Raw genomic sequence first — 26,079 nt, forward strand, 5'->3', positions numbered from 1 at the left:
TTGAGTTTTTAACTTTTGAGAAGGGCAAAAAGAATGGTTTGGTAGGAAAAGTCACAAGTGCTTATGAGTCGCAGAATCACTTGTTGAACAAGCACATGGCAAATGCCTTGTTAGGATACGCTTGAATTTTTAGCAAAACGAGCGGGAGTGCTCCCTACAGACATCACCAAGGGTGTGATATTTTTGTTTTAATATTAAAGAACTATCAACTTCATATTCTGAAAAGGGCTTCAACAAAAAAACATATCATATGATTAGTATAATACTTTCTTTTTATTGAAAAATTAAGAGAAATTTTTCATTGAACTAGGAATACAAAATGTGAAATATGTTATTATACAATTAAAGAAAAATGTATACGTAAATCTTGAAATTTAAATTTATTTTAAAAAATTTCTTAAAAATGATCCTGATAAAAGAAAAATTACTGTTAAAAAAAAAAACCTTTAATAAAAAACTGCATGTATTGTTTACTTTAACGAAAAATTATATTTTTACACAAAAAACTATTTACTTTATCTTTTATTTTACCCTAAAAATCAAAATTCCCAAACCACTGCATTAGCTTTCCTTAAAAAAAAAATTTACAAAATCCATTAATAGGTGCTAGAGTAGTGGATGAAGCTCGAACGCCAGTTTCAAAAATTAGGGCTTCCAGTCTCTCTCTTCTGATCCTCCTAATCTTCTCCCACAGTTTGCGATTGCTAATTAGGGTTCGCTGAAGGAGATTGTGCAATCGCACAGTTGTGTTTAGTGTTTTCACCTTTCAGAGGCTCGAGGTTCGCGACCCTCGTCGAGGACTCAAGTAAGGTAGATTTCGTTCCGACGATTTGGAATTTGAAAATTGAAATTGGAAGTGCTGATATTTTAACATTTGACATTGTATAACGATCCGAAAATCCATGGATGCCTTTTTTTTTGTTTTCTGCTCGTTTCGTGTCGATTAATTGATTGAAGAGGGGTTTCTGCAACAAGGGTTTTATCATAATTCTTTAGGGATTTGATTGAGCAATGTTATATTCCGCAATGGATTCTATGCGTTTTTCTCCTTGGTTTGTTTTGCTGCGTTCGATCTTTTGCACAACGTTATGCCTTTTCTGTTTACAATGTATATCTTCGAAAATTTCGATACAACTAGTTAGCCTGTTTTACTGAAAATTAATCTGTTTTGTGAAGGATTGGAGTTGGGTTTCCGCTCAATCAAATTTCATGAGAGTGGAACTATATGGCAACCTATACAGGAAAAGGAGCCCCCTCAAATGGGTCAGTTTATGTTTGCAATCTGCCTGAGGGGACTGATGAAAATATGTTGGCTGAACATTTTGGCACCATTGGGTTGTTAAAGGTAGCGATTTTTACCGTTTATTCTTTAACTAACCTTCTGTATAAATGTCTTTGTATATCTGGAAAACTCATCAGTTTCTCCTGTGTTTCTCTTTTTAATCTTGCTTTTTACCATTTAGAAAGACAAGCGAACAGGGTCGACCGAAAATTTGGCTGTACCGAGACAAATTGACCAACGAACCTAAGGGAGATGCTACTGTAACGTATGAAGATCCACATGCTGCGTCAGCGCCGTTGAATGGTTTAATGACAAGGAATTCCATGGTAATACCATTGGGGTTTTTATAGCCGAGTCCAAAAGCAAAGATGATCAGACTCATAACTCTGCTGTTGATCCAAGTTTTGGCGGTGATCTTGATGGATCGGAGGAAGCTACTCAGGATACGAATGGGGGTGGTGGCGGTGGTCGAGGTCGAGGTGATGCTACTGGGAAAGCATGGCAACAAGAAGGAGACTGGACGTGTCCAAATACAAGGTCTGTGATGTGATATTGGTGAGCAGCTCTTTCTTGCACTTTCGTTGGCATTTTCATTCTTAAATGTAATGTTTATTCTGTAATAGCTTCTCATACTCTTTTTCTAACAGCTGTGCCAATGTGAATTTTGCATTTCGTGGTGTGTGCAATCGCTGTGGAAGTGCTCGACCAACCGGAGCTTCTGGTGGTGCAGGGGGTGGTGGTCGTGGCAGGGGTCGTGGCGTTGATGCTGGGGGCCGTGGTGGTCCTGTTGGTGCTCCTACAGGTGGACTCTTTGGTCCAAATGACTGGCCGTGTCCAATGTAAGACTGTTTTATTCTTCCTCCCCTCCCTCGTTTTAAGCTACTTCTTTCTTTATTATTATTGTTGTTGTCGTCGTCGTCGTTGTTTTTAAGTTTCAGTCCAAGTTTTGTCACGTATTTTTATATTCTGTTAATGAGGTGGAATTAGTAGAAACATGATTTCTTGGTTTTTTTAAAGGACCTTTTATTCCATTCTCATATGATTTTGATTTTCTTTACATTCTTACAAATATATTATCATATTGCGAGGTTGTGGAAGTTAGGTAGAATCTTGCATCAACGTTGGTTAATATGTTGCTACTTGCTAGGACAGAGAAATTTTATGCGTTGACCTATTTTATGTAGCATTATAAGTTTCATACTTGAAGGCCAAGTTCGATGGGTATATGTGCACTAGCCTACTAATTGATGGTATTTGGGTATAATTATTCATTCCGTAAGCTAACTCTACTTTGTTTGGGTTTAGCAGTATCATAGATATATCATTTAAATGCAGAGTGTATTATTGCTCACACTGCTTCGTTTTCTTCTTTTGTTTCAGGTGTGCCAACATCAATTGGGCAAAGCGTACAAAATGCAATATATGCAACACTAATAAACCGGGTCACAATGAAGGGGGTGTAAGGTATTGCATTACTATTACTTACCTATGCTTCTGTCAATTGCCAATCAATTGCTGATATCCATTGTGCGGGAAGATGGTGTAATACTGATAGTACGTAAATATAAATATGTACACAGTCTTGGTCTTGTCATTGATTCTTATCTATTTATGTCCATACCTAAACGTGTTGAACCATTCTGTTTTCCCTCCCCCCACAATCCAAAAGGGGGAAAAATCACTTTTGAATAAAAGCTATACGCTATTGTATTTGTTGTAAGAAAATTTGGTCATACTTTCTTCTCCTAAAAAAGTTAATTGGTCTTGTTTCACACGGTAAAGGGATCCACTTTCTTTACCCTGCCCCTTTTTTTCCCTTAAATTCTCGTATAAATTCTTGTATTTCTATCTAGCTGAAGAATTAGATGCACATTGGTGGTGGTTAATGAAGAAAGCAGTAAGCTGGTTTTTCCTCTTTTCTTAGGTTATCTCTAGATTCTCTACTTTTATTAGAAATATTTTTCAGTCTGTATTGAAACATTCTTGTGACTTTTATAGAGATATACTGATTTTCCTTTATATCTATTTGACAGGGGGGGACGTGGTGGTGGTTACAAGGAACTTGATGAAGAAGAATTAGAGGAAATCAAGCGACGTAGGCGGGAGGCAGAAGAAGTAAGATTTATATGCATAAGCATTATTTGAACATACATATCTTTTGTTCTGGTTTAGAAGTGATTTTATACCATTCTCAGGATGATGGAGAGATGTATGATGAGTTTGGCAACCTCAAGAAAAAATTTCGCGCTAAAACACAGCCAGCTGAAACTGGACGAGCTCTTCCAGGTGCCTGGACGTGCTGGATGGGAAGTGGAGGAAATAGGTACGGATGCATTTTGTGGCATGATTATTCTTAATTAGGAGTATGTTGATATAGGTTTGATTTTTAGATTTTAAATCCTTAATTCTAGAGGTATGTACATAAGATGTTAGTTATTATCGCATTCTTAAACATGATTGTCCTTTTTCCTTTTTCCTTTTCCTCTTGATTCTACTTGGAATGTTTGGACATTTTTATTTACCATAGCACTTGAATGAAGCTGATTTTAGGAGTTGTTGCTGCTTTCTTAGTCAAGCAAGAACCGCGTTTGGATTAGTGATTGACTTTGTTTGAAAAATGATATGGCAGGTGGCAGAGAGAGAAATAGAGAGAGGGGAAGGGAACACGATGATAGACCGAGCAGCAAGAACAGAGACAGAGATGATGGTTATAGGCATCGTAGTCGAAGTAGAGAAAGGGAAAGGGATAGGGGGAGAGATAGGCCTCGAGACTATGATTATGATCGAGAAAAGGAATACGGGAGGGACAGGGATCGAGACCGGGACCTGGCACAGGCACCGTTATTGAAGGTTATGGGACAGTTTCCCAGTTTTGGTTCTCCATGGAGCTGCATTTGTGTTGAACTTTGTTTTACTTTGCATTTAAAGCTAGTCGAATGGGGAATACGGGTCTCTGCTCTCCGCTTTCTTCGAACCGTGATCTGCTCTCCATTCATGTATAATTTGGTTTCCATGAGTTTATTTGCACTATGAGAATTTTGCTTTCAACATTTCTTTTTAAGTTATGAATATTATCAATTGTCTGATGGGAATGGGTTATTTTTCGTCATTGGATGGTTGGTTTATCCGTCTTTTAATCCAACACTCGTATTTGGGAAGTAAAAATTCTACGTTTTTGTCCCAATTTTTCATGTAGACTAACTAAGCATCGATGCCATATCATTTGATGCTATGATATTTGACATTTTAGGGAAAATACCTCGTTTTACGATATATCAGGAAATGGTTTGATCAAGACACACTGAGTTGAAGAAAATGTCTTAATCATTAGGGCAATCAACCGATTTTCTCATTCTGTTTTTTTAAATATTTTTAGCTGCTTAATATTAAATGTTGTGTATTCAACAAAAAATAAACACGTTAATCAAAATTGAAATAATAATTTAGCCATCAACTTTTTTGATATCATGTAATTTATAAAAATTTTCTATAAATTTAATCCTAACGACAACATTCTAAGTGACAAAGGAATATTATGAACATCAATTGCTTGAGAGCAACCTTCTTGACTTGCAGAATTTGTCATCTACAAAGTGACAAAAATATCCCCACGTTATCTTTTTGTTTTTTTTTCTTCTATTTGCTGAACCAACACGTGTTTTTCTACATTATTCAAATCAAATGGATGAAAATCTTGTTGGACGGATTTCCTAATTCCTTTTGTTTTTGTTCCTTTCTGGTCAGAAACTGTCTTCTTCTTTGATAATTGGGGTTAGGGTTAGACAAGAACATACCATTTATTTAAATCCCTAATATTTTTTTGTGTCTCAAAGTTTTGATTAAGGTAGTTCTCACATCGGATAATATCAAAATGAGGTTGAATGAGTATTTTTCATGAGTAATTCATTTCATAAGTGACGTTAATTTCCTCTATTTTCAGATAAACAAGTCAAAATCATCACATTATTTAACTATAAAAGTAAGAGAAAGTTTAACATGACTGCTTGATGAAGACAATTCTAAACCTAAAATTAAATGAAATCAAAATACAAAAAATCTCATATTATCATAAAATAAAAATACCATACAGATATCGTGATCAATCAGTTTAACCCCAATTTTTCTCTTTGCATGGGGTATGGTTCACGGATTAAATTAAGGGATATAAAATAATGTTGATGAGTGATGATGCTACTTAAAGGTCAAAACTTGCCAACAGGATCCGCTCGGATCCTTTTGGTGAGGATATGATCCGTGAATTGTGTCTGTTCATCGTACATTGTGTGGTTAGTTTTTATCAAGTACTGTTTGTATTTAATTTTAAATTAAAATATTTAAAATAATATTTTATCACACGATATACGATGAACGAACACGATTCATAGATTCCTGAGATCTTTACTACGAGACCCGGCGAAGTTTCGGATTACAAAACTTGTACCCTTTTATTTATTAAAAGGAGTCAGTGCACTCCAAATTTGTGTACAGACACTTGACTTTTGCCCCTCGTCTTCTGACACCACATGCATATTCCTTTTAACCATTTTCTAGCGATCTCTGTTTATGCAAATTGCAGGTAGAGAGGTTTAATTTGTTGAATCCGTTAATTCCAATAGCAGCAGCAGCAGCCGCCGCCGCCGCCATGCCACACGTCTCCGATTTTCAAATCCACATTAATGGTCAGCAAACATTCTTCGTCAGCGAGGTAATCAAACGAAAAATTCTATGTGTTTCGGAGTAAATCATTACTTTTTTGCTAATTACAGCGCACTTCTTTTGCAGGAGATTTTATCAACATATTCGGCAAGGTTGAAGAAGATCATCAAGCAAGAAAGGAGAGGAACCAAGATCAAGAATTCCGGTATCAAAATCAATGACTTTCCCGGAGGCCCCGACGGGTTTGAGTTGGTTTCTCGATTCTGTTACAACAATGGGAGAATCACGCTCACAGTTTCAAACGTGTGCCTCCTCCACTGCTCTGCAATCTTCCTCGGCATGACCGAGAACCTTGCACCCCGCAATTTGTTGCAGAAAACAAATACTTTTCTCGACGGACTTTTCGAGTGGTCGTTGAAAGACGTACTAGCCTGCCTGAAGAGCTGCCACTCGTTCTTCGACTACGCAGATTCGTCCGGTCTTTTAGACAAACTCATTACTGCACTGCTAACAAAGATCGCTCAGAATTCTGACGTAAGCAACCTCATTGCCTTGTCGCCTTCGTCTTCTCCGGAAACTGCATCTGGGTTCAGACTCTCTTCCAACACCCCAAAGTCGATCAGGCCGAGCTCGTCCAGCAGAGCGTGGTGGTTCAACGATGTGGCTGTTCTGCCACCAAATATCATTGCAAAACTCCTCCAGATTTTAGGTGCGTACGGACCCAAAAACAACAGCCTGATCCTCACCAGATTCCTCCTCCACTACTTGAAAATCTCAGCCCAGAGAAAACCCGGGAACTCGAAATGCGAGCTCGGGACGCTCGCAGACACGGCGGTTCACGGCGTGATCTTGGTGGGCAAAAAGGTGTTTTCATGCAGAGCTCTGTTCTGGGTTCTGTAGGATTGTGTCTGGACTTGGAATTAGCAAAGAGTACAAAGTTGGGTTGGAGAGGTTGATTGGTGGGATGATCGATGAAGCCACGCTGGATGATTTGCTGGTGTCGGGGCACGACAGGGGAGTTTATGATGTTAATCTCGTGATTAGGATGTTAAGAGTGTTTGTTAATGGCGAAGGAGTTTCAGTGCAGAGGTTGAAGAAAGCTGGGAAATTGGTTGATATGTACTTGGGTGAAATATCACCTGACCAGAATCTCAAGATTTCTAAGTTTCTGGGAGTTGCAGAGAGCTTGCCTGATTGTGCTAGAGACTGCTTTGATGCGGCCTACAGAGCCATTGATGTCTATCTTGAGGTAACCACTCCACTGCCATTACCTTAATTCTTTACCCTTTTGTTTTTATTTTTTAGTGTGATTGATTGACTGTTAATCGTCGATTTTGGATCGAATGTGTGACAGGCTCATCCAAATCTTTCGTTCGAACAGCGGGCGAGATTATGCAGATGCCTAAATTACGAGAAGCTGAGCTTAGAAGCATGTAAAGAGCTTGCCAAGAATCCTAAAATCCCACCAAGGTTTGCCATTCAAGCACTTATTTCTCATAACTCCAAAATAACACCAACACAGCCAAAACTGGTTGTATATCAGAGTCCACATTCTCATTTCCATTCATGTTCCGATATGGCTTGGCACAAGACCGGCGGGGCGGAAGAAGAGGAATCGACGTCGTTAAACTTGCAGAGGATGCAATGGAGGGTGGTGGAGTTGGAGAAACTGTGCAGGCAAATGAAGGGGCAAGTGTCAAGGATGGTAAAACATAATGTCTTGACGACTATCGCTCCAACTCACGGTAGAGCTTTTCCCAGACTTTGTTGATCCTTCATGTTTCAAATATTACTAAGGGTAAAACAGTAAAAGTATGTTATTATTTTGTGTATTCTCTTTTATATTTACTCTGGAGATCAAAGTATGTAATTGGGGTTTATTGCTTGTAATTATTCCATTACCTGATAAGAATGATTTCATTTCATATCTAGTACAATACAATAGGAATGTTTAACAGCATCAGTTTTTCTTAAAGGTTTTAAAAAACGTTAGGTGCTAGTCGGGCTGCGGGTTAGGCCGACTAGCCACAGCCTAGGACGCCTAGTCCTTACTGAATTTTCCTCTACATTTTGGCCTAACTTGCATTGGTCCTCCACTGCCTAGCACTTAGGTGCCGCCTAGACCGATTTTTAGAATAGTTTTCTATTGCCTTTTGGGGCAAATGTGTACCATGTAACGACGTAGTTTAGCTCTATAGTCTTGAAAATATCTTTTATCCTATCACAGACGTTATCTCTATGGATTATTACAGATGTTAGAATTTGCCCTATGGCCTTCTAATTTAATCCGACATAGGACGACATAAAATTATAGCAATTAAATGCATAAGCAAAGGTTAACTTTTTTAATTTGTGTTTTTGTGTACGTGATTGCCTAGTTGAAGAAAAAGTCCAAGAAACTTGATCAATTAATTGAAACCATTGCCTTAAGCTGTATTAGTAGAGCCTTGTATCATGCATGTGAGCTACTAATGATGCCATTAATTTGTATTAATCCCGTGATTATAGAGTAATTAAATACAACAAGCCATCTCATGTTTGATGGAATCCCCATTTACAATCTCTCTGTTATGGCTTGCGATTCCTCACAATCTAACTATAGATATCACCTCATGAGATTTTTATCTCATTCGGCTCCTCACTGAATTTTGAATACGTGATACCATCTATGAGCTTTGAAATTTCATAATGAGGACTAGAGCCAACACAACTTTTCAAGGAGCCCGTCATTATTCAAGGATTAGAGCCAACGCAAGTTGAAGCAACCGCAACTTTTGAAAGCTAACTTAAGAAGACAAATCGGAGCCTGTTAAATCGGGCACATGACATGTCAAAAGAATAGTCTACTCTGATACCATAATAAACTTTGTAGGTTCATGTAAGTCCACCACGAACATTATCGATGTTGTTCCAACTTAATCACATATTGCTAGGTATTGAATTTTATCAGAAAAGATCTCGATGATATTAGGGGTAGAAACTTCCATATATTAATTGTATATTATTTTGTCATATAACCAATGCGAGAGCATATTCTCCAACAATCCTCAGTAATGCACAAAATCAAAATGGGATCTTCCTTCGACCCTAATTTAAGCTCAAACTCTTTTCTTTCCTTTAATCATGGATTAATTAGCAAATTACTAATCACATTCCCAAGGGATGATACTAGGCCGACCAAATTTTTAAACCAAATTTGATAAACGAAATGATATAATTGTTGATGATTAAATTATCATTTAAGTGTTAATTAACTTATTTATTATATATTGATCTCCCAAACTTTATACTTATCTCTAAGTTTATAATTTAATAAGTAAATTAAAGGTTTGGTGGGAGTACAACATCGACATGACAGGTTTTGCTTGTTAGGAAATCATATTGGCAAGCACACCTTAAATTAGATTAGAGAAGGAATAATAGTTAAGCCTACAATATTAATTATATTTAGGCGTTATACGTTTAGTACTTCCTTTCTCCCTTCCCATGCGTGTAAAGTGCAAGAAGAAATTTCGTTTTATTATGTCAGCATCACTTTATAATTGTCTCACTGGCTCTCACTTTATGCCTAAACAATTTTGCAAGTGGCAATGTATGTGCTTTTGGGATGGATTATGAAAAAGGTAGGATTGTAATTCGGAGGTGGTTATAAACATGTTTAGGTCTGCTGGTCACGATAAAATACCGTTTCAATTGTATTTGAGTTAAATTTTTTATTTTTATAAACTGTTTATTCAATTTTTACGATTTTTTAGTAAATCGACGTGTTATAATAAGTGGAAATGGATCCTCTTCAGATCTCTCTCTCCAAAGTCTGGAGATCAAGTGATTTGGATCTTTAAAAATTTGATCCAACGGCTAAAAATTATTATGGCTTTTAAAAGTTTTTACTAACTTCTTTATTCTTAACCGTTAGATCAAATTTTAAAGACTCGCCGAATCTCTTTCCATAATAAGTGGATGAAAAAAATTAATAGGTATGACTTCTAGTTTACACTTTGAGTCGAATAATAGGTCTGACTTCTAACAATAAAAATTTGAAGTGTTAAATTGAAAGAAATGGAACCGGATCCTTGTAAACTGAGCTTCCTAATTAAGGGATCCTGTTGAAATTTGATTCAATGACTACAATTATTATAACTTTTAGGAGGATTTCCTATTTGTAACTGTTAGATTAAATTTCAACGATTTAAATCCTTTAATTGGAAGGCTCAATTTCAAAAGATCCGAAGAAGATCCGGTTCCGGAAGAAATGACGGACGGGCAAGCGAAGACTCATCAAAATAGCGTGTCAATTTAGTCCACCACCGAAATATACGGACTATAGTCCCACCCTCCACGTTCTTCCCGAAATAACCTTTTTCCCTTCCATAACTTTCCGTCCAACAGAAAGGCGCATTCCTTTTCAATTCTCTACCTGCACCAGCACCAACCTCCAAGAAGACTCGGGGCAATATCGTAAATTAAAAATGCAGGCAGGGGTATTTTTGTCGGAACAGCGTCTTCAAAAGCACTGATCTTTTCTCATCAGAAATTGCATGCCAATTGCCAAACTTCCTCTCTTTCTCCGTACTCCCCCTGTATTATAAATTATAATCCTGTGTGTGTCCAATATTATATATGTACACACACACCGCCCGCTTGTACCTATCCTTTAGTCGGCTCGACATTAGGAATTTCCCGGAAAATATATCTTTCCCCGGAAAGTTTCAACCTTTCCCTGAAAACACTCTTAACTCTGACCATGTACCTAACGGAAATCTCCAACTTCCCGTCACTCCTTCCTTCCGCGGTGCTAAGAAACATTCCGTTCCATCCAATTTGGATCTCATCTCTAGCTCCTTCGATGACGCTGTGCTCCGCCGCTTGAAATCTCTCGGTCCGCCGTCCATCAGCTTGTCCTGGCTCTCCAAGGCCGTTGATTTTCTCGCCTCGACTCACTCCGAAGCGAGAAACCTCATCTCCGATCTCAAGGTCGCGCCGCCTCTCGATGACTCGCTCGCTTGGTATTTGGACAACAGCGTCAAGCTCTTGGACCTCTGCAACTCCATCTCTGCCGAGATCGAACGCCTTCGCCAGCGCCGCCTTCATCTCACCTTCGTCCTTCACCTTCTCGGCGACGGAAAGGGTGAAGAGCTCCCGTCGCCGGAGAATCTGCACCGATCTCGCAAATCTCTATCCGATTTTGATCGCGGTGCTTCTTCTGGCTTTGGAAAGCGGAGCAACGCCGAAGTCTTGGTCAGAGATCTGAACCTGGGCCTGACTCGCCTGAGCAACGCGCCACGTGGCAAGATCTCGAGCGTGGCAAAGCTCGTGCGTCGAACAGTGCGCGCGGTGGGACTGGTGACTGTGTTCATCGCTGGAATCGCGGTGTCGACAATTCACGGATCTCCGGATATGGTTAGGGTCCGAGCCTCGGCGGAGTTTCCATGGGCCGAGTCGTTCAACGAGCTTGAATCGGCAGTCTGGGCCGAGTTCGAACGGCGATCCGGGCGCAGCAATGATGAGAAACTGAAAGGGATGTTGGAAGAGTTGGATGACGTCGGAACACGTGTTAAGGATGCGTGTGGGGTCGTGGATGACCTGGCAGGAGTTGCGGAAGTGAACATGGAAGGAAGGGGCGGTTAGAGGAGGTCGTAAATGAGCTGGAGAAGGCAACGGCGTCGTTTTCTGATGGGTTGGATAGGTTGAGTAACGGAGTGAACGTGATGTTTGATGGTGTTTTGCGCAACAGAAACTATATGACGGAGAATGTTAGAGTTAGCGGAGTGGGAAAAAGCCATGAAATTGAAATCTTAAAGCAAGAATCAACCTCCAAAAGTAAAAGCACAAATTGCAAAAAGATTGGTAGAACGACATGTCGTTTTCCTTGTAAATTGTAATCGTTCTCTTGGCTTTACTTCTACTGATGAAGCAAGTTATAATCTAGTTCTAAGTTCTAACCTCTTAATACAAATGTCAATTACAATTTAAGCTATTTTAATCATGTCAAATGTGTAAAGTGAAGCTCATTTTCAAAAGTACAATGCCTTGTTAGTTCAATAACATAGTTGAACCTTTTTTTTTTCTTTTTGGATTTGTATTATGTTCGACCATAAGAAACAATTCACGATTCATCTAGTCTATTGTTTGATACACATGAGAAATTCTCATTAAAAACGTCTTGGAAAGTGGGGGATATGGTTGAATTCTCACTCATTTGATGCGATGATTAAGAAAGTTTCTTACATGAAGAGGTTTGGGTTTCCTTTTTTCTGTCGAAGTCAGCATTTTTAAGTTTTATCAAATGAAGGAGGTTGACCAAATTAGGGTTTAGGATGGTGTATGTGTATGGAGTTAGGTATCTTGAACAGTTTCACTTTATTTGCAACAACATAAGAAAAGACATGTTTGCATTTAGCTTTATTTCTATGAGATTTGGGATAGTTTAGAACTTTAGATTAGTCTTTTTTTGTCGATCAAAACATGCTACTGAAAGATTACTGAGATAAAGATGGGTTGTCAAGAATGTAGAGGAGGTAGGATGGGTAGTTGGTCAGATCTAATATGGATCGTACATGAATGATAGTTGAAGTCGGCAATTTTTCTAGGGTTCCCTCATCTACAATCCTTGGAGAAGATCAAGTTGGCCGTTGTGAACAGCTTGATGCACTATCTCCATTCAAACCTTTAAGCGCAATGCTAACTAATACATTCTATAATGACTGTATCGCCAATTATTTACAATGACCATCTTTCTCTTTTCAATATTGAAATATATCTTAAATTCGAATTCCCCATCCTGTTGATAAAAAACCAAATGTTCATAATGAAGTTTAGGGTGACTACAGTTTGATGTTATCATGTTAGGCGTGAGGAAAGATTGAGAGGGAGATGAGGTCTGCCCAACTTTCCTAATTCTCAAGTTCATGACTTGTGAGAGAGATGGGAGAAGTGCGAAAGCAAGTCTCCCACAAGCTACGCCTACTGTGCAATTCCAAATTCCGCACATTGAATGCGCACATGGTAAACGTGCATTGAGACAAAACATAAGATTAAATTGTCCGATGACGTTGTAAAAGTGCAAATCTCTCCCTCATCTCAGAAACATAAGATTGATTAGGGACAATCTTATGGCTTAAATAACTCCACTATTTTATTTAGGGTTTCGTACGTCCACTTTCTCCGCATTAACGCTTTTTTTTTTGTTTTGTTTAACTTTAATTGAACAAAATAAAAGATAATCAAAGAACTAAAATGAATGAGAACAACGCAAAAAAGGAAAACGAAAGTGAACATCACTCCCTTTTTAGTGAGAGAGAAGAGTGATGTAGAATAAAATATGGATCAATTCTAACGAAGAAAGATATACAAACAGATGTTTTTAAGTTCTTGAAAAGAGGAATTAAAATTAAAAAATATTGAATTCAATCGATATGACAACAGAAAAAAAGCTGAAATAAATATTCTAGTATCATAATTAGGTGTAAAATATGTCGTTTAAAAGAAAATCACGAGCAGGAACAAGACTCCAAAAATGACAGTTTCTCCAAAACAACATTTTGTAACAAAACCAAAACTAAGTCAAACAAGATCTAAGATCAGAAATAAGCAAGAGTGCATAAGAAGAAGAAAAAGTCGTTCTTTTCATTTACAAGCGCTCAACAGAAACTACTCTCGAATTCTAATACACGCTACTTCTCTTTCGGTTACATAAACAACATTCCAAAATAATCAGTTACATGTTACAACAAAGCTGTATTAAATTTTCTTCAACAAGACGGGGGCGGAGGAGCAACTTCTAGTTATACGCTTTCGAGGTTTTAGTGTTAACATCAAATTTAATGATTTCATGAGACTGCTTCTCTGAATGGGTTGTGAGGAACAATGCTCTCAATGGCAGGTGTGTTCTACATCTTCCGCAGGGAACGGTATTGCAAGCGAACATTCTCCCCAGTTGAAATAATCTTGAGCAAGTACCTGCAACAATACACCCCCCCACACACACACACACTCGCTCAATCAAACAAGCATGCTAACACCACGTATGTATAGGTATAACTTATAAACTTGTGGGTATTAAAGCAACGTAACAAAATAAGCACATTACGTGACAAAAGCGCAGAGGTTAGTCATGCCAACTCACCAGCCATTCAGACACTGGGATGTGATGACCGCTTCCTTGCCAACAAATTTTTCTGGAGTCCTCCTGTTCCCCTGCATAATTAAGTATTCACTTTACAAGTCCTACCTATTTGAACCAGAAGAACCATCATTGCCAGATAAGCAGTGAAACAAACTCACCTTAATTACCACTTTTTCATTCACAGAAAACGGGTACTGCACCCCACGAATCCCATCATCACCAATATCTCCATTTTCCTGCATAGCACAAAATATTATTCAGTAAAAATGCTTGAAACATGGATGTTGGTACACAATAATCTGTTGAACCTTTCCCATAAAGTTCCCGTGAACAAGATATTAAGGTAGTTATGTTCTGATGATGGCTTGCATGACTTCAATAGTGTAAATGGGCTAGGTAGCATTTTTATTACGCACCTTGTTTGGTCTTCTTGATGAATCCATTTGGTCAACCAATTCTTTCCGACGCTTTCGGACAGTCGCATTATGAAATAGCCTTCGATCATCCTCATGCTTCACCGCTGCAGCTGCAGCTCTAAGCGCTGTTGAGGAAATGATTTTTTGTCAATATACAAATAGAAACCACAAGGAACGTATTGCTCATAAAATGGGAATGTAGGTGCAGCTTGATGATCCACAGCTGAAAAATATAATGTGTGCATTCGTACGCTTTTAATTTTTCAGAAAGAACATGAAATAGAATGGAATAAGTATTTATTTAGGAAGCAATAAAAAGAAAAATGAATGTACCAAGATTAGGAACCAAAGACCCGGCCTCAATTTCTGCACAGCAGAGGGTGCATCTTGACTGTGACGGAAAAAATAAAAATTATGATTCTAGTCCCTTCCCATCTGGAGGTTATAAATAAACATGCGCAAATCCCTGAGCCCACTACAGAGCAATTATAGCAGCATTTCTAATATTTCTTCTAATACCAGGAGGATAGCCTACTTACTGTTTCAATGACTCTTCTCAACATGAGACCACCGAATGAATGCCCACAAGAAACTACCATAGCATCTTCGAGGAATGACCCACTGAAGCATTTATAGTACGAACAAAACATGTAAACATGATGAACAAGTGGAAGGACGAATTTCCAAAGAAAAGACTTCTTTCAGAAATATGAAAACAGTGAGACTCAATTTAAAAGTTTTCTACGCAGGTAAGGAATTAAGTACAGGGACAAATAACAACTTACGATACGGGATCTGAGAGAACACTTCTTAAAGATGGTTCCTTGTTTAAACTGTTTCGAGCTACCTGAAAATTCAAATTTCATAATACAAAAGCTGTCAGCCTGGGGCATGCATGGGTTTAAAGACTAACAATTGCCTTTTTGGTTAATCCTGTCAACAATTTTCTTGAAACACTCCATGTATGGCCTTGCTGTGCATCAGCTACTTGAAGATAAAACTTACATAAGTGTTATCTGAACGACTGCCCAATACATCTTCCTCAGCAGAAAGATCATCCATAAACTGGCTTACAGATATTGGGACATAGCTGTGGGGAATGACATGACCAGCTGCTGCAATTGGAGAACAATCTAATATAGCATTACCTTGCGGCATGAGCCTAAATGCAAACGATGCCCTACAAACACGAAACGCAATTATGTTAACTCCAAATGAATTTCCTATAAATTTGATTGAAATGGTGGAAAAATAAAGCACGGCATGAGAACAGCCAAGGCAACCAGATAACTTGTACCTCCCACCACTACTAATGCCAGAGGAGTAATCAGGTGCAGCTTTATACGGTGCAGCAGGGCGAAGGCCAGCAGTAGCATGGCTGAGTGCCTTACCTGTAAGCAGTAAAAGATCCCCAGGAGCTGACCCACCATCTGCTACGTACCAACGACCATTGGGGTCACATACCTAAACAAAAAATAGTTTTCACAAGTAATTTTCAGAAATCATGAAGCGAATGATCTTCTGTCAGAAGGGTTTAGAAAACAATTGAAACAAATGATAATAAGATGTAAAGCTCATATATGCAAATGATAGCCAAGTAAAAGAAGGGCACCTGTATACCAGGACTGTCTGAGGAAACCAATGTTAACAATCCCTTCTCAACTTCAGCATTCATTCCTGGCTTGCCTCCCCCAATAGCACCTTTTCCATTTTGCAAGGAAGCATTTGAGTAGGCTGCAACAAGAACTGATGAGGACACCTCATTTGCGGGCAATGGAGTATCGTCAAGTAAATGGTTGAAAACACTGCAAAGTACAGGTGTTACATAAGAGCAGATATACAAAATTGGTTAACAGGATATCTAAAAAAAAAGTTAAGTGTAAGAAACGATTAAAGAGACACCATCACCATCCTTACTCGCTTCGCAAACGAAGATGCCTAGCTATTGCACACAAAGCCACATGGGCCGCCTTGCCCATGCATCTAAAAATATCCGCCATGCATGGCGGGGATGAGTCCCAATCTTCCAAAGCCCTGCAACAAGTGAAGCTCTTTAGACTCCCAAATCAATTCTCTGAGGACAACCATGTCAAGACGGTTATTGTAAGGCTCAATTCGACAAGAAACAGACAGATAAATAAGTACATAAACAAAGAATCACAGTTTTAAGCTCACAGCTGAATGCAATGTAATTAGCAATCACAATGTGAAACTCGAAAAAGGCGAATGCTTTGGCCGAAAAAACACACATCGCAACCTGCACTAATCACCAACACTGCAACACAATCCTAGCCCTAATTCTAATTTCTAACCAACTGATTCAAAATTAAGCAAAATACCTGCCAGCTCTGTACATGTGAACTCCACGGCTTCCTTTCCCAACACCGAGCTGAGCTCTACTCCTAAAATACAACCTGGAGGCTTCCAAGCCGCACCGCAGGAGCGCCGTGTCGTCGCTGCCCAATTCGATGACGGCCGCATTGTGCCTCGTCAGAGACCCCGAGAGCGCATCCACCGCCCTCACATACGACCCGCCAGGTGCCCCGTGGTAAGGGGTAATATCGGAGAGCCGGACCCTCGCAAGCTGGCATTGGATTGTCGGCGCAGGCTCGCCGGACGGGTGGGCGGCCGCTATCGGCAGGACGTGGTCGAGAGGCGGCGGAACAGGAAGAGCATGGCGGGGGAGAGGCGAGGGGTGCTGCTGGGAGTGTGTAGGGGTTGCCGTGGGTGATCTAATGGCGGTGGGGGTGGTGGCGGAGGAGGGTGGAGTAGTGATTGAGTGCGACGCGGGTGCTGCAGAGTTGTGCTGCTGCATCATGATCACGACCATCAATCATTCTGAAGCAGCTTGATGTTTGCTTGCTAACAATGAAGTGGCTTCAAATTTCCTTACTTTTTTTTTTTTTTTTTTGGGTTAATTTCTGAGAATCATTTACTTTCTGGGGAAGTGAAAAAATCTGAACTGTGACGGGTTCATTTATTTATTTATTAATCTCTAATCAACGAAAGAACTCCTTGGAAGAAAAGGGGAGTTTCCGTTTAGGTTTAGGGTTTTTGCTGGAGAAAACGACTGTGAGAAGAAGCTGCGTGGGAGGAGGAGGCTCTCCCTCTCTCTATTTATTTATTTACTTAATATTTTTCTCCCAATTTTTCCTCTTTAGATATTTTATCTTGTATGGTTGACTGCGCGTTTTGTATTTTGACTATTTTCAGCTGTAGAGGCGCATGGTTCTACTTCTAACGGAAACTTCTTAAATTAACGGACGTATTATCACCAAAATTAAGGAACAGCTATGGACGGAAATGTTGATCATTTGAGGTCGAAAGATCATATATTTAAGTTATAAAAATTGCATCTTTACAAAGTAAAAGTATGACGATGTTTTTCTTGACCCTTACAAAGTGATAAACTTTATTAACTTGAAGTCGCCATTACCATCAAATTAACAAGATATTGTAATAGATTGAAATATCAATTTTGATAGGTTTTGGGCGGGACAAGTACTATGGTGGGTGCGCGTAGTCGTCTTGCCTTATTCACGGACTCCAAAAACAAAGTAATTTACATATTTACCGACTTATTTTCCAACCAAAAAATTTACCGACTTATATGAAATCCAACGGTGAAAAATCTTCGACATCACAATCGAAGGGCCCAAACAAGTTATGTGCGATTGCGCGCAAAATGTCTTGTAATCTAAAATCGCAACTGTTGCTGTCATCTCGTCGTGCTGACTTCTGTCCACGTTCAAGTGTCCGCGAATCGGTAATGGAAAAATGACCAAATAACCCCTACGCGGTATGCATTTGGCAAGCAGCGCCATGGCACTCGAATTCGATCTGGAGTAGAAAACTCTGAGAGCTTCAAACAGAGATTGCGAATTTGCGATTGGATCTCCAAGTTTTCAGAGGCACAACAATGGCGGCCTTCATCAAGCTCGAGGATTCCCCAATGTTTCAGAAGCAGGTAATCAATATCTATCGAATTCCGACTCTTTTTTCTGGTCAAATATAATATATATATATATATATGGATTTCGGATTCTTATGAAAGCTTCGAGCTTGAAAATGACACGAATTGGGAACGAGACATCGCACTAGCTCACTGTAAATTGCAACATTCTCTCGAATTTTAGGTGCAATAATTGCACTCTTTCCAAAATAATATTTTTCTCCGGACAATTTGTTTTACTGGATTGCAGTTTAATTAATTGTACGGAACTTGTAAGAAAGGAGATAGGCAAGGAAATCCAAATTTCACGAGAAAAATTAGACATTTTTGGTGTAGTTTGTATTTTTCATTTACTTTTTTTGAATTCGAAGACTAGCTGTAGTCAAATTTAACAGGATTTATCGATAGTATAGCTAATGTTGTATGTTGTTGGCATCTCTCGTGTTCTTAAATGGTATTGGGATGATGAAATTTGGCTTCTTTGTCAGATATATTCTATGGAACAAACAGCTGATGAGTTGAAAGATCGCTGCCAAAAGTTATACAAAGGGTCTAAGAAGTTTATGTAAGTGTCTGACAATATTTCCCTTCTGTTTTATTGGTTCTACTTATGAATTGATGAATCAAAGTCCGCAAGTTTTGATTTTTGGCTTTGTTTCTCTCACAGGGGAGCTCTCGAAGAAGCATGTAATGGAGACACCACTTTTTCGGAATCTTGGAAGCATTTGGTGGTGGACTTGACGATCCTATTAGCGTATCTGTTGGAGGTTGTTAGGTTTCATATTTATACCTTTTTCTAGAAAATGTCTCGACATTATAATGGTGCTTCTGAATAATGATAAGTAATGATTTTCGAAATTTCATATTAGTGTTTTTATAATAGGAAATGATTTTAATTGTAGCTAGTGCTGTATTTAGTCTAATAAACAAATTCTGTAAAAGGGAAAAGTAAGATTTTGTATATTAAGCTGTAATTTTGGTATAAAATGGAATGTGAAAGAGACATCATGTTATAAAGTAAAAAGGAAGTTCTGTTCAAGCGGGTTATGTTTATCATCCTACTTTTTCTCTCCGCTGACTTTTTCTGTAAATTGGTTAGCATTCCTTTTTGGTCTTTGATTTTGATTTCTTGTTGTAACTTGCTATTAATGTGATATTTTCTTACAGGTCCAGTATTATCCAAATTTGTTTCTGCATTTCAAGAGCTTGCCACTTATAAAGAGCTTCTTCGTACCCAAGTGAGTCTTAGATAGAAAATCACCGGCATAATTGTTCTAAATGTGTTAAATGGTGAAAGTGTGGCATGGTTTTATGTCATTTGTATTAATGGTGAATCCACATGGTGCCATTGTGTGGTGGGTTGATCTATATATGAGGTTCAACAACTGATTCCAAATAAACCAAAAAAGAATATATTTAAGTAACATTATGTAGAGTTCTTTTTTGCTTAATTGTCTTCTCTTTTTACATCCTAAGTGGGTAAAATTATGGATTACAGGTAGAGCATGTTTTAGTTGATCGGTTGATGCACTTTATGACAGTTGATCTGCAAGAAGCAAAGGTAATTTCTTTGTTCCTTTATAGCTGCTACCTGTAATTATACCAATGGAAGTTGGTGCAAGCAAGCACTGTGTATTTAAGCTTTTCGTTTTTCCTGAAGCTTTATAATGGAAGGAACAAGCTCATACTTTTCTTGTGAATTGTTTTTCTTAGACAGAAGTTATGGTTATTGAGATGAAGTACTTAAAATCTCTGCTTTCTTTTTCCTAACATTCTTTTCCCTTAATTTGGTAGGAATCACGACGTCGCTTTGACAAAGTTATACATGGTTATGATCAGGTATTGCAGATCAGCATGAACGTTTTGTACTTGTGTGAATATATGAAGCATGAACATGATATTAATTCGATTTATAACTGCTTTTATAATAGCTATGGTCTCTAAGAAAGGGGTAGCTTCTCGTTGCTTAGTCCTACCTAGAGGGCCATTTGGGTCTGGGTTTTAGGTTAGAATCAGTGTGGAACTCATTAATATGTTGTGTTTTTGTATGAAGGAAGAGCCAGTATATTATACATAAAAGGCTTTGAAACTATTGGACCATGGAAGTTTCTCTTCCCTATCTTATATTTTCTCTCTGTATCCTTATGGTTGGTTTTCCCCTTAGATCTCCTTGAATTGTTATCTAATGAAGTTGCATAAAGTTTTGTATTACTCATTTCAGGCACGGGAAAAGTTTGTGTCCTTAAAGAAGAATACACGGGAAGACATTGTTGCAGAACTAGAGGAGGTGTGTCCCAGTTAATTAATTTTTTACTAACTAAAGTAATTTCCTGCCTAGACAGTAGACTGAGTTAGAAAAATTGAGGAGTTCACCATCCTTTATTCATGACAGGATCTACAAAATTCAAAATCAGCATTCGAGAAAAGCCGCTTCAACCTAGTATGTCTTCTATGTTTGCAGATCTCTTTGCATCTGTCGCGAATTTTTCCTTAAATGTTTCTGCTTGTAATGATCTTTTTCTGTGATCTTAAGGACTGCAGGTAAACTCACTAATGAATATTGAAGCAAAAAAGAAGTATGAGTTTTTGGAATCTATTAGTGCAATCATGGATGCTCATCTGAGATACTTTAAGCTGGTCTGTTTGTGCAATCATTAGATGTTATCTTCTTTACATGTGAATGTATGTCATTTCGACAACTGAGGAGAATAAATATTTATTTTCTATACTTTCTATTTGTGGTTTAGGGATACGATTTATTCAGCCAAATGGAACCATATATTCACCAGGTATGAATGTAATTCACTTTTTTTTATAGTTAAGAATAGATAAAGGATGTGAGTTCTTAAGAATAAGAAGTGATTTGTGAAGTTTATCCTGGTCTCATTTGATGGTTTTGTGTCATCAAAACATGCTTGCTCTGGGCAGAACCTTTTTATGGTTGTCATCTCTGACAAGTACTTTTATTTGTCAGTGTCATCAACTCTGTAATATTCAACTTTTGTTGCTTCAGGGAAATATCATTTTGATTAATAATGAACTTGTTTTCCTGAAATCAGGTGTTAACATACGCACAACAATCTAAAGAACAGGCCACAGTTGAACAAGATAAACTTCACAGAAGGATTCAGGAGTATAGGACACAAGCTGAGCTGGACAGTATACGAGCTTCCAGTAATATTGAGCCTCCTGCAGCGGCTGATGGGAATCGCCCCTTTGGTTTAGCTTCATACAAAAACATAGAAGCAATCATGCAGTCCAGTGCAAATGGGAAGGTACTATAATTGGTTTGTCTTTGTTCACAGTTAAACTAGTACAACAACAACAACAAAGCCTTTTCCCACTAAGTGGGGTCGGCTATATGAATCCTAGAACGCCATTGTGCTCGGTTCTGTGTCATGTCACAGTTAAACTAGTAATGTTTTTTTTTTTTTTTTTTTTTTGGCCTGATTGCACTTTTTCTTAATATGATATGTAGAAAATGTTAAAATGTGTTTTCCTTTTTTGACTTATAAGAGTCTCGTATTGTTTATATATTCTTGGAACTCAACTTTTAATAAGACTGTGACACTTTATTGGTAATATTATTTTATTGCAAAGAAGGTTAATCACATAATTCTTTATTTTGTTTCATATCTTAGGTCCAGACGATCAAGCAAGGATATCTGTTGAAACGATCTTCAAGTTTGAGGGGAGATTGGAAGAGGAGGTTTTTTGTACTGAACAGTCATGGGGCTTTATTTTATTACAGAATTAAGGGCACCAAACCCATGGTGTGTTAACATTTTCCCTTTTATGTTAACATTTTTTCTGCTAATTCTAATCTCTAAATTTTGGATTCAGTATCTTTGAATTATTTTAAGTAACTATACCAAGCATGTTATATTACAAGATGTTAGTTTTGTTGCATAGACTCCTGAATTTTCTTTTCTCTTGCCTCTGTCACCATCATAGGGCAGCTCTCAATCACATCATTTTACGCGCTCACCGGAACATCACAGTGGTGTGTTTGGTAGATTTCGTTCAAGAAATAGGGTAGCAGCATCACTTAATGAAAATGATCTGGGTTGCCGTACTGTTGATTTGCGTACCTCAACAATAAAGATGGATGCAGAGGATATAGATCTTCGACTTTGCTTCAGAATAATATCCCCATTGAAAACTTACACATTGCAGGTAATTAGCTAATGGGCTGTTGGTTATTGCGTTGTGCTGCTGTACTGTAGAACTTTATTTTTGCTAGAAAGGCATTTTGATGAAAGGGGCTGTGTTTTTGTCAATTCGTGCTGTACATATAAGCAAACAGGAGAACCTCTTATAAAAACAGAAATCTCAGGAGGAGGATTTAGGCTAAATAAAATTGGAAACTAGTGAAATCTGAAAAACATGTTAGTCCTTTTTACCTTGTGCATTCTTTATTTTGCTGAACGAATAGCTATTAATTGAAGTATTTGGGACAACACCGTGATGGGCCACATTTTCCATTCTGTTTGGTCAGGCTGAAAATGAAGCAGATAGGATTGATTGGACAAACAAAATAACAGGAGCTATTGCATCGCTTTTGAATTTTCAGCTTCTTGATCAGGTCCTTACGTCGAAAGTTTGTGATTTTTCCGTTTATCTAAATATAAAGATTCGTATGCAAGCTAATACTAATGAATTTCGTTGCATCTTCTGCAGCCACATCCTGGAAGTGTGGATATTGAGAGTTGTAACTCTTCTCTTGGCACTGATGATATGCGTCGAGTAAAAAGCATTGAAAGTTTAGGAAATACCTTAAAACTCAACAGAGTAGATTCTGTGTCTAGTATTCTCAGGAGAATTCCTGGAAATGATCTTTGTGCAGAGTGCAGTGCTCCTGAGCCTGACTGGGCATCTCTTAACCTTGGCATACTGTTATGCATCGAATGTTCTGGTGTTCATCGGAATCTTGGTGTACACATTTCAAAGGTGCGCAAAGAAATGAAAAGTTGAGAATGATTGTGTTTTTTCCCTAGTATGGATGTTCGCGTAGCTTCCAGTTTATTTCGTTTTATTTTCCTTCTGGCCTACCCTTCTATGCGATGAATACTGTGGATGGTGTTTGTTATTGTGGAAAGTTCTGCATGCCAAAAACTGTTGATCGAATCGTATTATTTGTAATTATTTTTAGCAAGTATTATACATTGAAACACTAGAAACTAAAGTGGCTAAGGAATGAGATATGATTATCATGATTTCTCGTTTGACAATGAAAGGGTACTTTGTACTAATAACTGCAGGTGAGATCTCTAACATTAGATGTCAAGGTTTGGGAACCTACACTTGTGGACTATTTTCGCAACTTGGGTAATGCATATTGTAATTCTATATGGGAGGGAACGCTTCTACTTGAGAATGAAAAGTAAGAACTCCAACATTATTTACTATGTAATCATCTAAGTAATGTGCTTTGGGGTATTTGAAGTTGTGTGTACTGCTGTGATTCTAGTTGGATTTGAAAATCTTTTACAGACTGGATGGTTCGAAGGGCATGAGGGCTTCAATTTTAAAACCAGGCCCCAAGGATGCAATTCAGCATAAGGAAATATACATTCAAGCAAAGGTAAACCATTAACTTCCATTACTCAGTTCTAATATAAGAAAATGCGTATAGCTTGAAGTTGCACTAAGTTTTTTGTGAAATTATTGCATTTAAAACAACCAAAAAGAAAAGAATGGTGAATCTTAACTTTGTGCAGAAGTTTAATATGATAGAAAACAGGGACAACTGTATGCCAGCTTAATAGACAATGGACACGACATAGAACTTTGCCTTTGCATTTACTGTATGAACACGTCTTCCCATTATCTTCCAGTTTCCGTTGCCTTCTGAATGTTTCTTCTATCAGGCTATTACTTTTCTGTTTCCAGTGTGATGTACTGTAATAATCTTGACTTTTCTTTTTCCATAAAACTTAGAAGAAGGCTGTTATTGTTAATGCAAAGAATAATAATTGTATTCCCACAAGCAGTATGTAGAGAAAGTGATGGTTATTAGAGATGTAGCTGTATCGGGCATGCCTGTTCATGCAGCAGATATATGGGAAGCAGTCAAGACTGGTAATTTACAAGAAGTCTACCATATTATCGTGATGTCAGATGTGAATATTGTCGACACCACCTTTGAAAATGTGGTTACTCATGATTTATATCACCATGCTGATGCAAAACGCTCGGAGTCGGATTTGAACACGATGGAGATGAAACAGTATGATCCAGTTGCATGTGAGAGAATCAAGGAGTCCAATGAGCCAGGGAACTGTCTTCAAGGTTGTTCGTTGTTGCATCTGGCTTGTCACTCTGGCAATCCTATGATGGTTGAATTGTTGCTGCAATTTGGTGCCAGCATGAATTTGCGTGATTTCCATGGAAGGACTCCTTTGCACCACTGTATCGCCAGCGGGAACAACTCATTGGCAAAGTCTCTACTTAGGAGGTAATGTATTTACTTGGATTTAAAACTGTGCTTCACAGAAAGAAATTCATCTTTTTGTCTAATTGGTAGACGAAAACTTGTGATGCAGGGGTGCACGCCCATCAATTCAAGATGGAGGAGGGCATAGTGCATTAGAAAGAGCGATGGGGATGGGAGCAATTACAGATGAGGAGTTGTTCATACTACTTTCTGAACACGAGTGAAACAGAAATTTCGTCTGTTTTGCGGGTTTCCTTCACACTGTCTGCTAATGCCGGAAACCTGTTTTGACTTTACTGACTTGTATCATGAACAATAGCTTCATTCCTCTGTCAGAACAGGAGTTCCGTCGAGTTCTTGTCCGTTAATCCTTGTAGGTGTCACAAGTATTTTCTTCATCAAAGTTCTTTTCTTAATGTAATGTAATTTGTCTGTAGGGGAATTGTGAAGCTGAAATTCAGATTTACTGCAGTTTTTAAATTAAACTGTTCTTACTCTTGGTCAGATTGATTTATCAATGCATATTTTGTTATGAGTTTTATTGAGATCCATTTAACATTTACATTACGGACACCACACACACACACACACACACACCCCCTCGTACATCTGTCGTCGATACTTGGTGGAGGAGGAAGAGTGGGGGAGTCGATTAAGCCTTGTATAAAGTTAGCTATGATAGTTTAGTTCTAATTCACCTTTGTCAAAATTTAAATCTAAAACATTTTATTTACAAGTGAAAATGACGATAGCATTAAATGGCAATTTGTTTTAATTTTTTGGTAAAGGAATCTTTTTATTGGTGAACTCCTCCTCACTGATCAATCCTCTATATCGGAAAGGAAGTGCGGGTACTTCCTTCCCACGAAAAATTCTTTCTTTAGGAAGTAATAATTTATCATGATGTATCGAGCTCACCTCCTAGGGAAAATTTTGAAAGTGCGGGTTACACGATTTGGTATATTAAGTATTATAATACAAATAATTGATAATTTTTTTTTTTAAATGTCCAACTAAATTGTATTATAATACTTTGTGTGCTAAACCATATTTCCGTCACATTGAAAAATCTCTCAATTTACTGTACATCATGCACTGGCCCCAAATATAAATGAACCGATGAGAGGTACTTCATATTTGTGGAAAACAGGCCTTTTAGCTCACATGCAAACTGTACTAGCGTCCCAAAATAGCTCTGACTCACTTCCATCA

General features: G+C 38.1%; 4 protein-coding genes and 1 pseudogene across 4 annotated transcripts; 4 read left to right on the top strand and 1 right to left on the bottom strand.

Moving 5' to 3' along the window:
* Nucleotides 1–584: 584 nt before the first annotated feature.
* Nucleotides 585–4,368, top strand: LOC125467906 (annotated as a pseudogene).
* A 1,405-nt stretch (nucleotides 4,369–5,773) lies between these two features.
* LOC125472042 (BTB/POZ domain-containing protein At3g19850-like) lies at nucleotides 5,774–7,863 on the top strand. The gene is given in 4 exon segments (XM_048573088.1): nucleotides 5,774–5,987; nucleotides 6,065–6,835; nucleotides 6,837–7,187; nucleotides 7,293–7,863. Coding segments are annotated over 4 exon segments (1,602 nt in total). The 5' UTR covers nucleotides 5,774–5,924; the 3' UTR covers nucleotides 7,710–7,863.
* Nucleotides 7,864–10,558: 2,695 nt separating this feature from the next.
* On the top strand, nucleotides 10,559–11,566 carry LOC125471931 (UPF0496 protein 4-like). The gene has a single exon (XM_048572907.1). It carries the CDS (start codon nucleotides 10,559–10,561, stop codon nucleotides 11,564–11,566), a length of 1,008 nt encoding a protein of 335 aa, XP_048428864.1.
* Nucleotides 11,567–13,539: 1,973 nt separating this feature from the next.
* Nucleotides 13,540–17,361, bottom strand: LOC125472031. Its single transcript, XM_048573074.1, has 12 exons — nucleotides 16,819–17,361; nucleotides 16,397–16,513; nucleotides 16,092–16,284; nucleotides 15,777–15,943; nucleotides 15,485–15,659; nucleotides 15,265–15,326; nucleotides 15,019–15,100; nucleotides 14,813–14,870; nucleotides 14,480–14,604; nucleotides 14,222–14,299; nucleotides 14,064–14,134; nucleotides 13,540–13,897 (listed from the first exon to the last, which is right to left on the bottom strand). Exons 1-12 carry the CDS (start codon nucleotides 17,307–17,309, stop codon nucleotides 13,828–13,830), a joined length of 1,689 nt encoding a protein of 562 aa, XP_048429031.1. The 5' UTR covers nucleotides 17,310–17,361; the 3' UTR covers nucleotides 13,540–13,827.
* An 846-nt stretch (nucleotides 17,362–18,207) lies between these two features.
* Nucleotides 18,208–25,408, top strand: LOC125472001 (ADP-ribosylation factor GTPase-activating protein AGD4-like). The gene is given in 20 exon segments (XM_048573024.1): nucleotides 18,208–18,446; nucleotides 18,920–18,996; nucleotides 19,099–19,130; nucleotides 19,133–19,198; nucleotides 19,599–19,669; nucleotides 19,930–19,992; nucleotides 20,226–20,270; nucleotides 20,653–20,718; nucleotides 20,824–20,871; nucleotides 20,973–21,068; nucleotides 21,179–21,220; nucleotides 21,491–21,706; nucleotides 22,073–22,204; nucleotides 22,386–22,607; nucleotides 22,930–23,016; nucleotides 23,112–23,381; nucleotides 23,693–23,814; nucleotides 23,925–24,015; nucleotides 24,425–24,888; nucleotides 24,977–25,408. Coding segments are annotated over 20 exon segments (2,373 nt in total). The 5' UTR covers nucleotides 18,208–18,398; the 3' UTR covers nucleotides 25,092–25,408.
* Nucleotides 25,409–26,079: the final 671 nt, after the last annotated feature.

The sequence above is a fragment of a genome, unplaced genomic scaffold (assembly GCF_019419815.1).
Source record: "Pyrus x bretschneideri cultivar Hongxiangsu unplaced genomic scaffold, Pyrus_bretschneideri_v1 Contig63, whole genome shotgun sequence".
Classification (NCBI taxonomy): domain Eukaryota; kingdom Viridiplantae; phylum Streptophyta; class Magnoliopsida; order Rosales; family Rosaceae; genus Pyrus; species Pyrus x bretschneideri.

Excerpts from the sequence above, each read along its gene's own strand:
- LOC125471931 (XM_048572907.1), top strand. The coding sequence starts at position 10,559 with ATGTACACACACACCGCCCGCTTGTACCTATCCTTTAGTCGGCTCGAC.
- LOC125472031 (XM_048573074.1), bottom strand. The coding sequence starts at position 17,309 with ATGGTCGTGATCATGATGCAGCAGCACAACTCTGCAGCACCCGCGTCG. Across the intron at positions 15,944-16,091 it reads CAGACAGTCCTGGTATACAG|GTATGTGACCCCAATGGTCG; the intron begins GTGCCCTTCTTT and ends TTTTTTGTTTAG. Across the intron at positions 14,871-15,018 it reads TGAGAAGAGTCATTGAAACA|TCAAGATGCACCCTCTGCTG; the intron begins GTAAGTAGGCTA and ends TTTCCGTCACAG.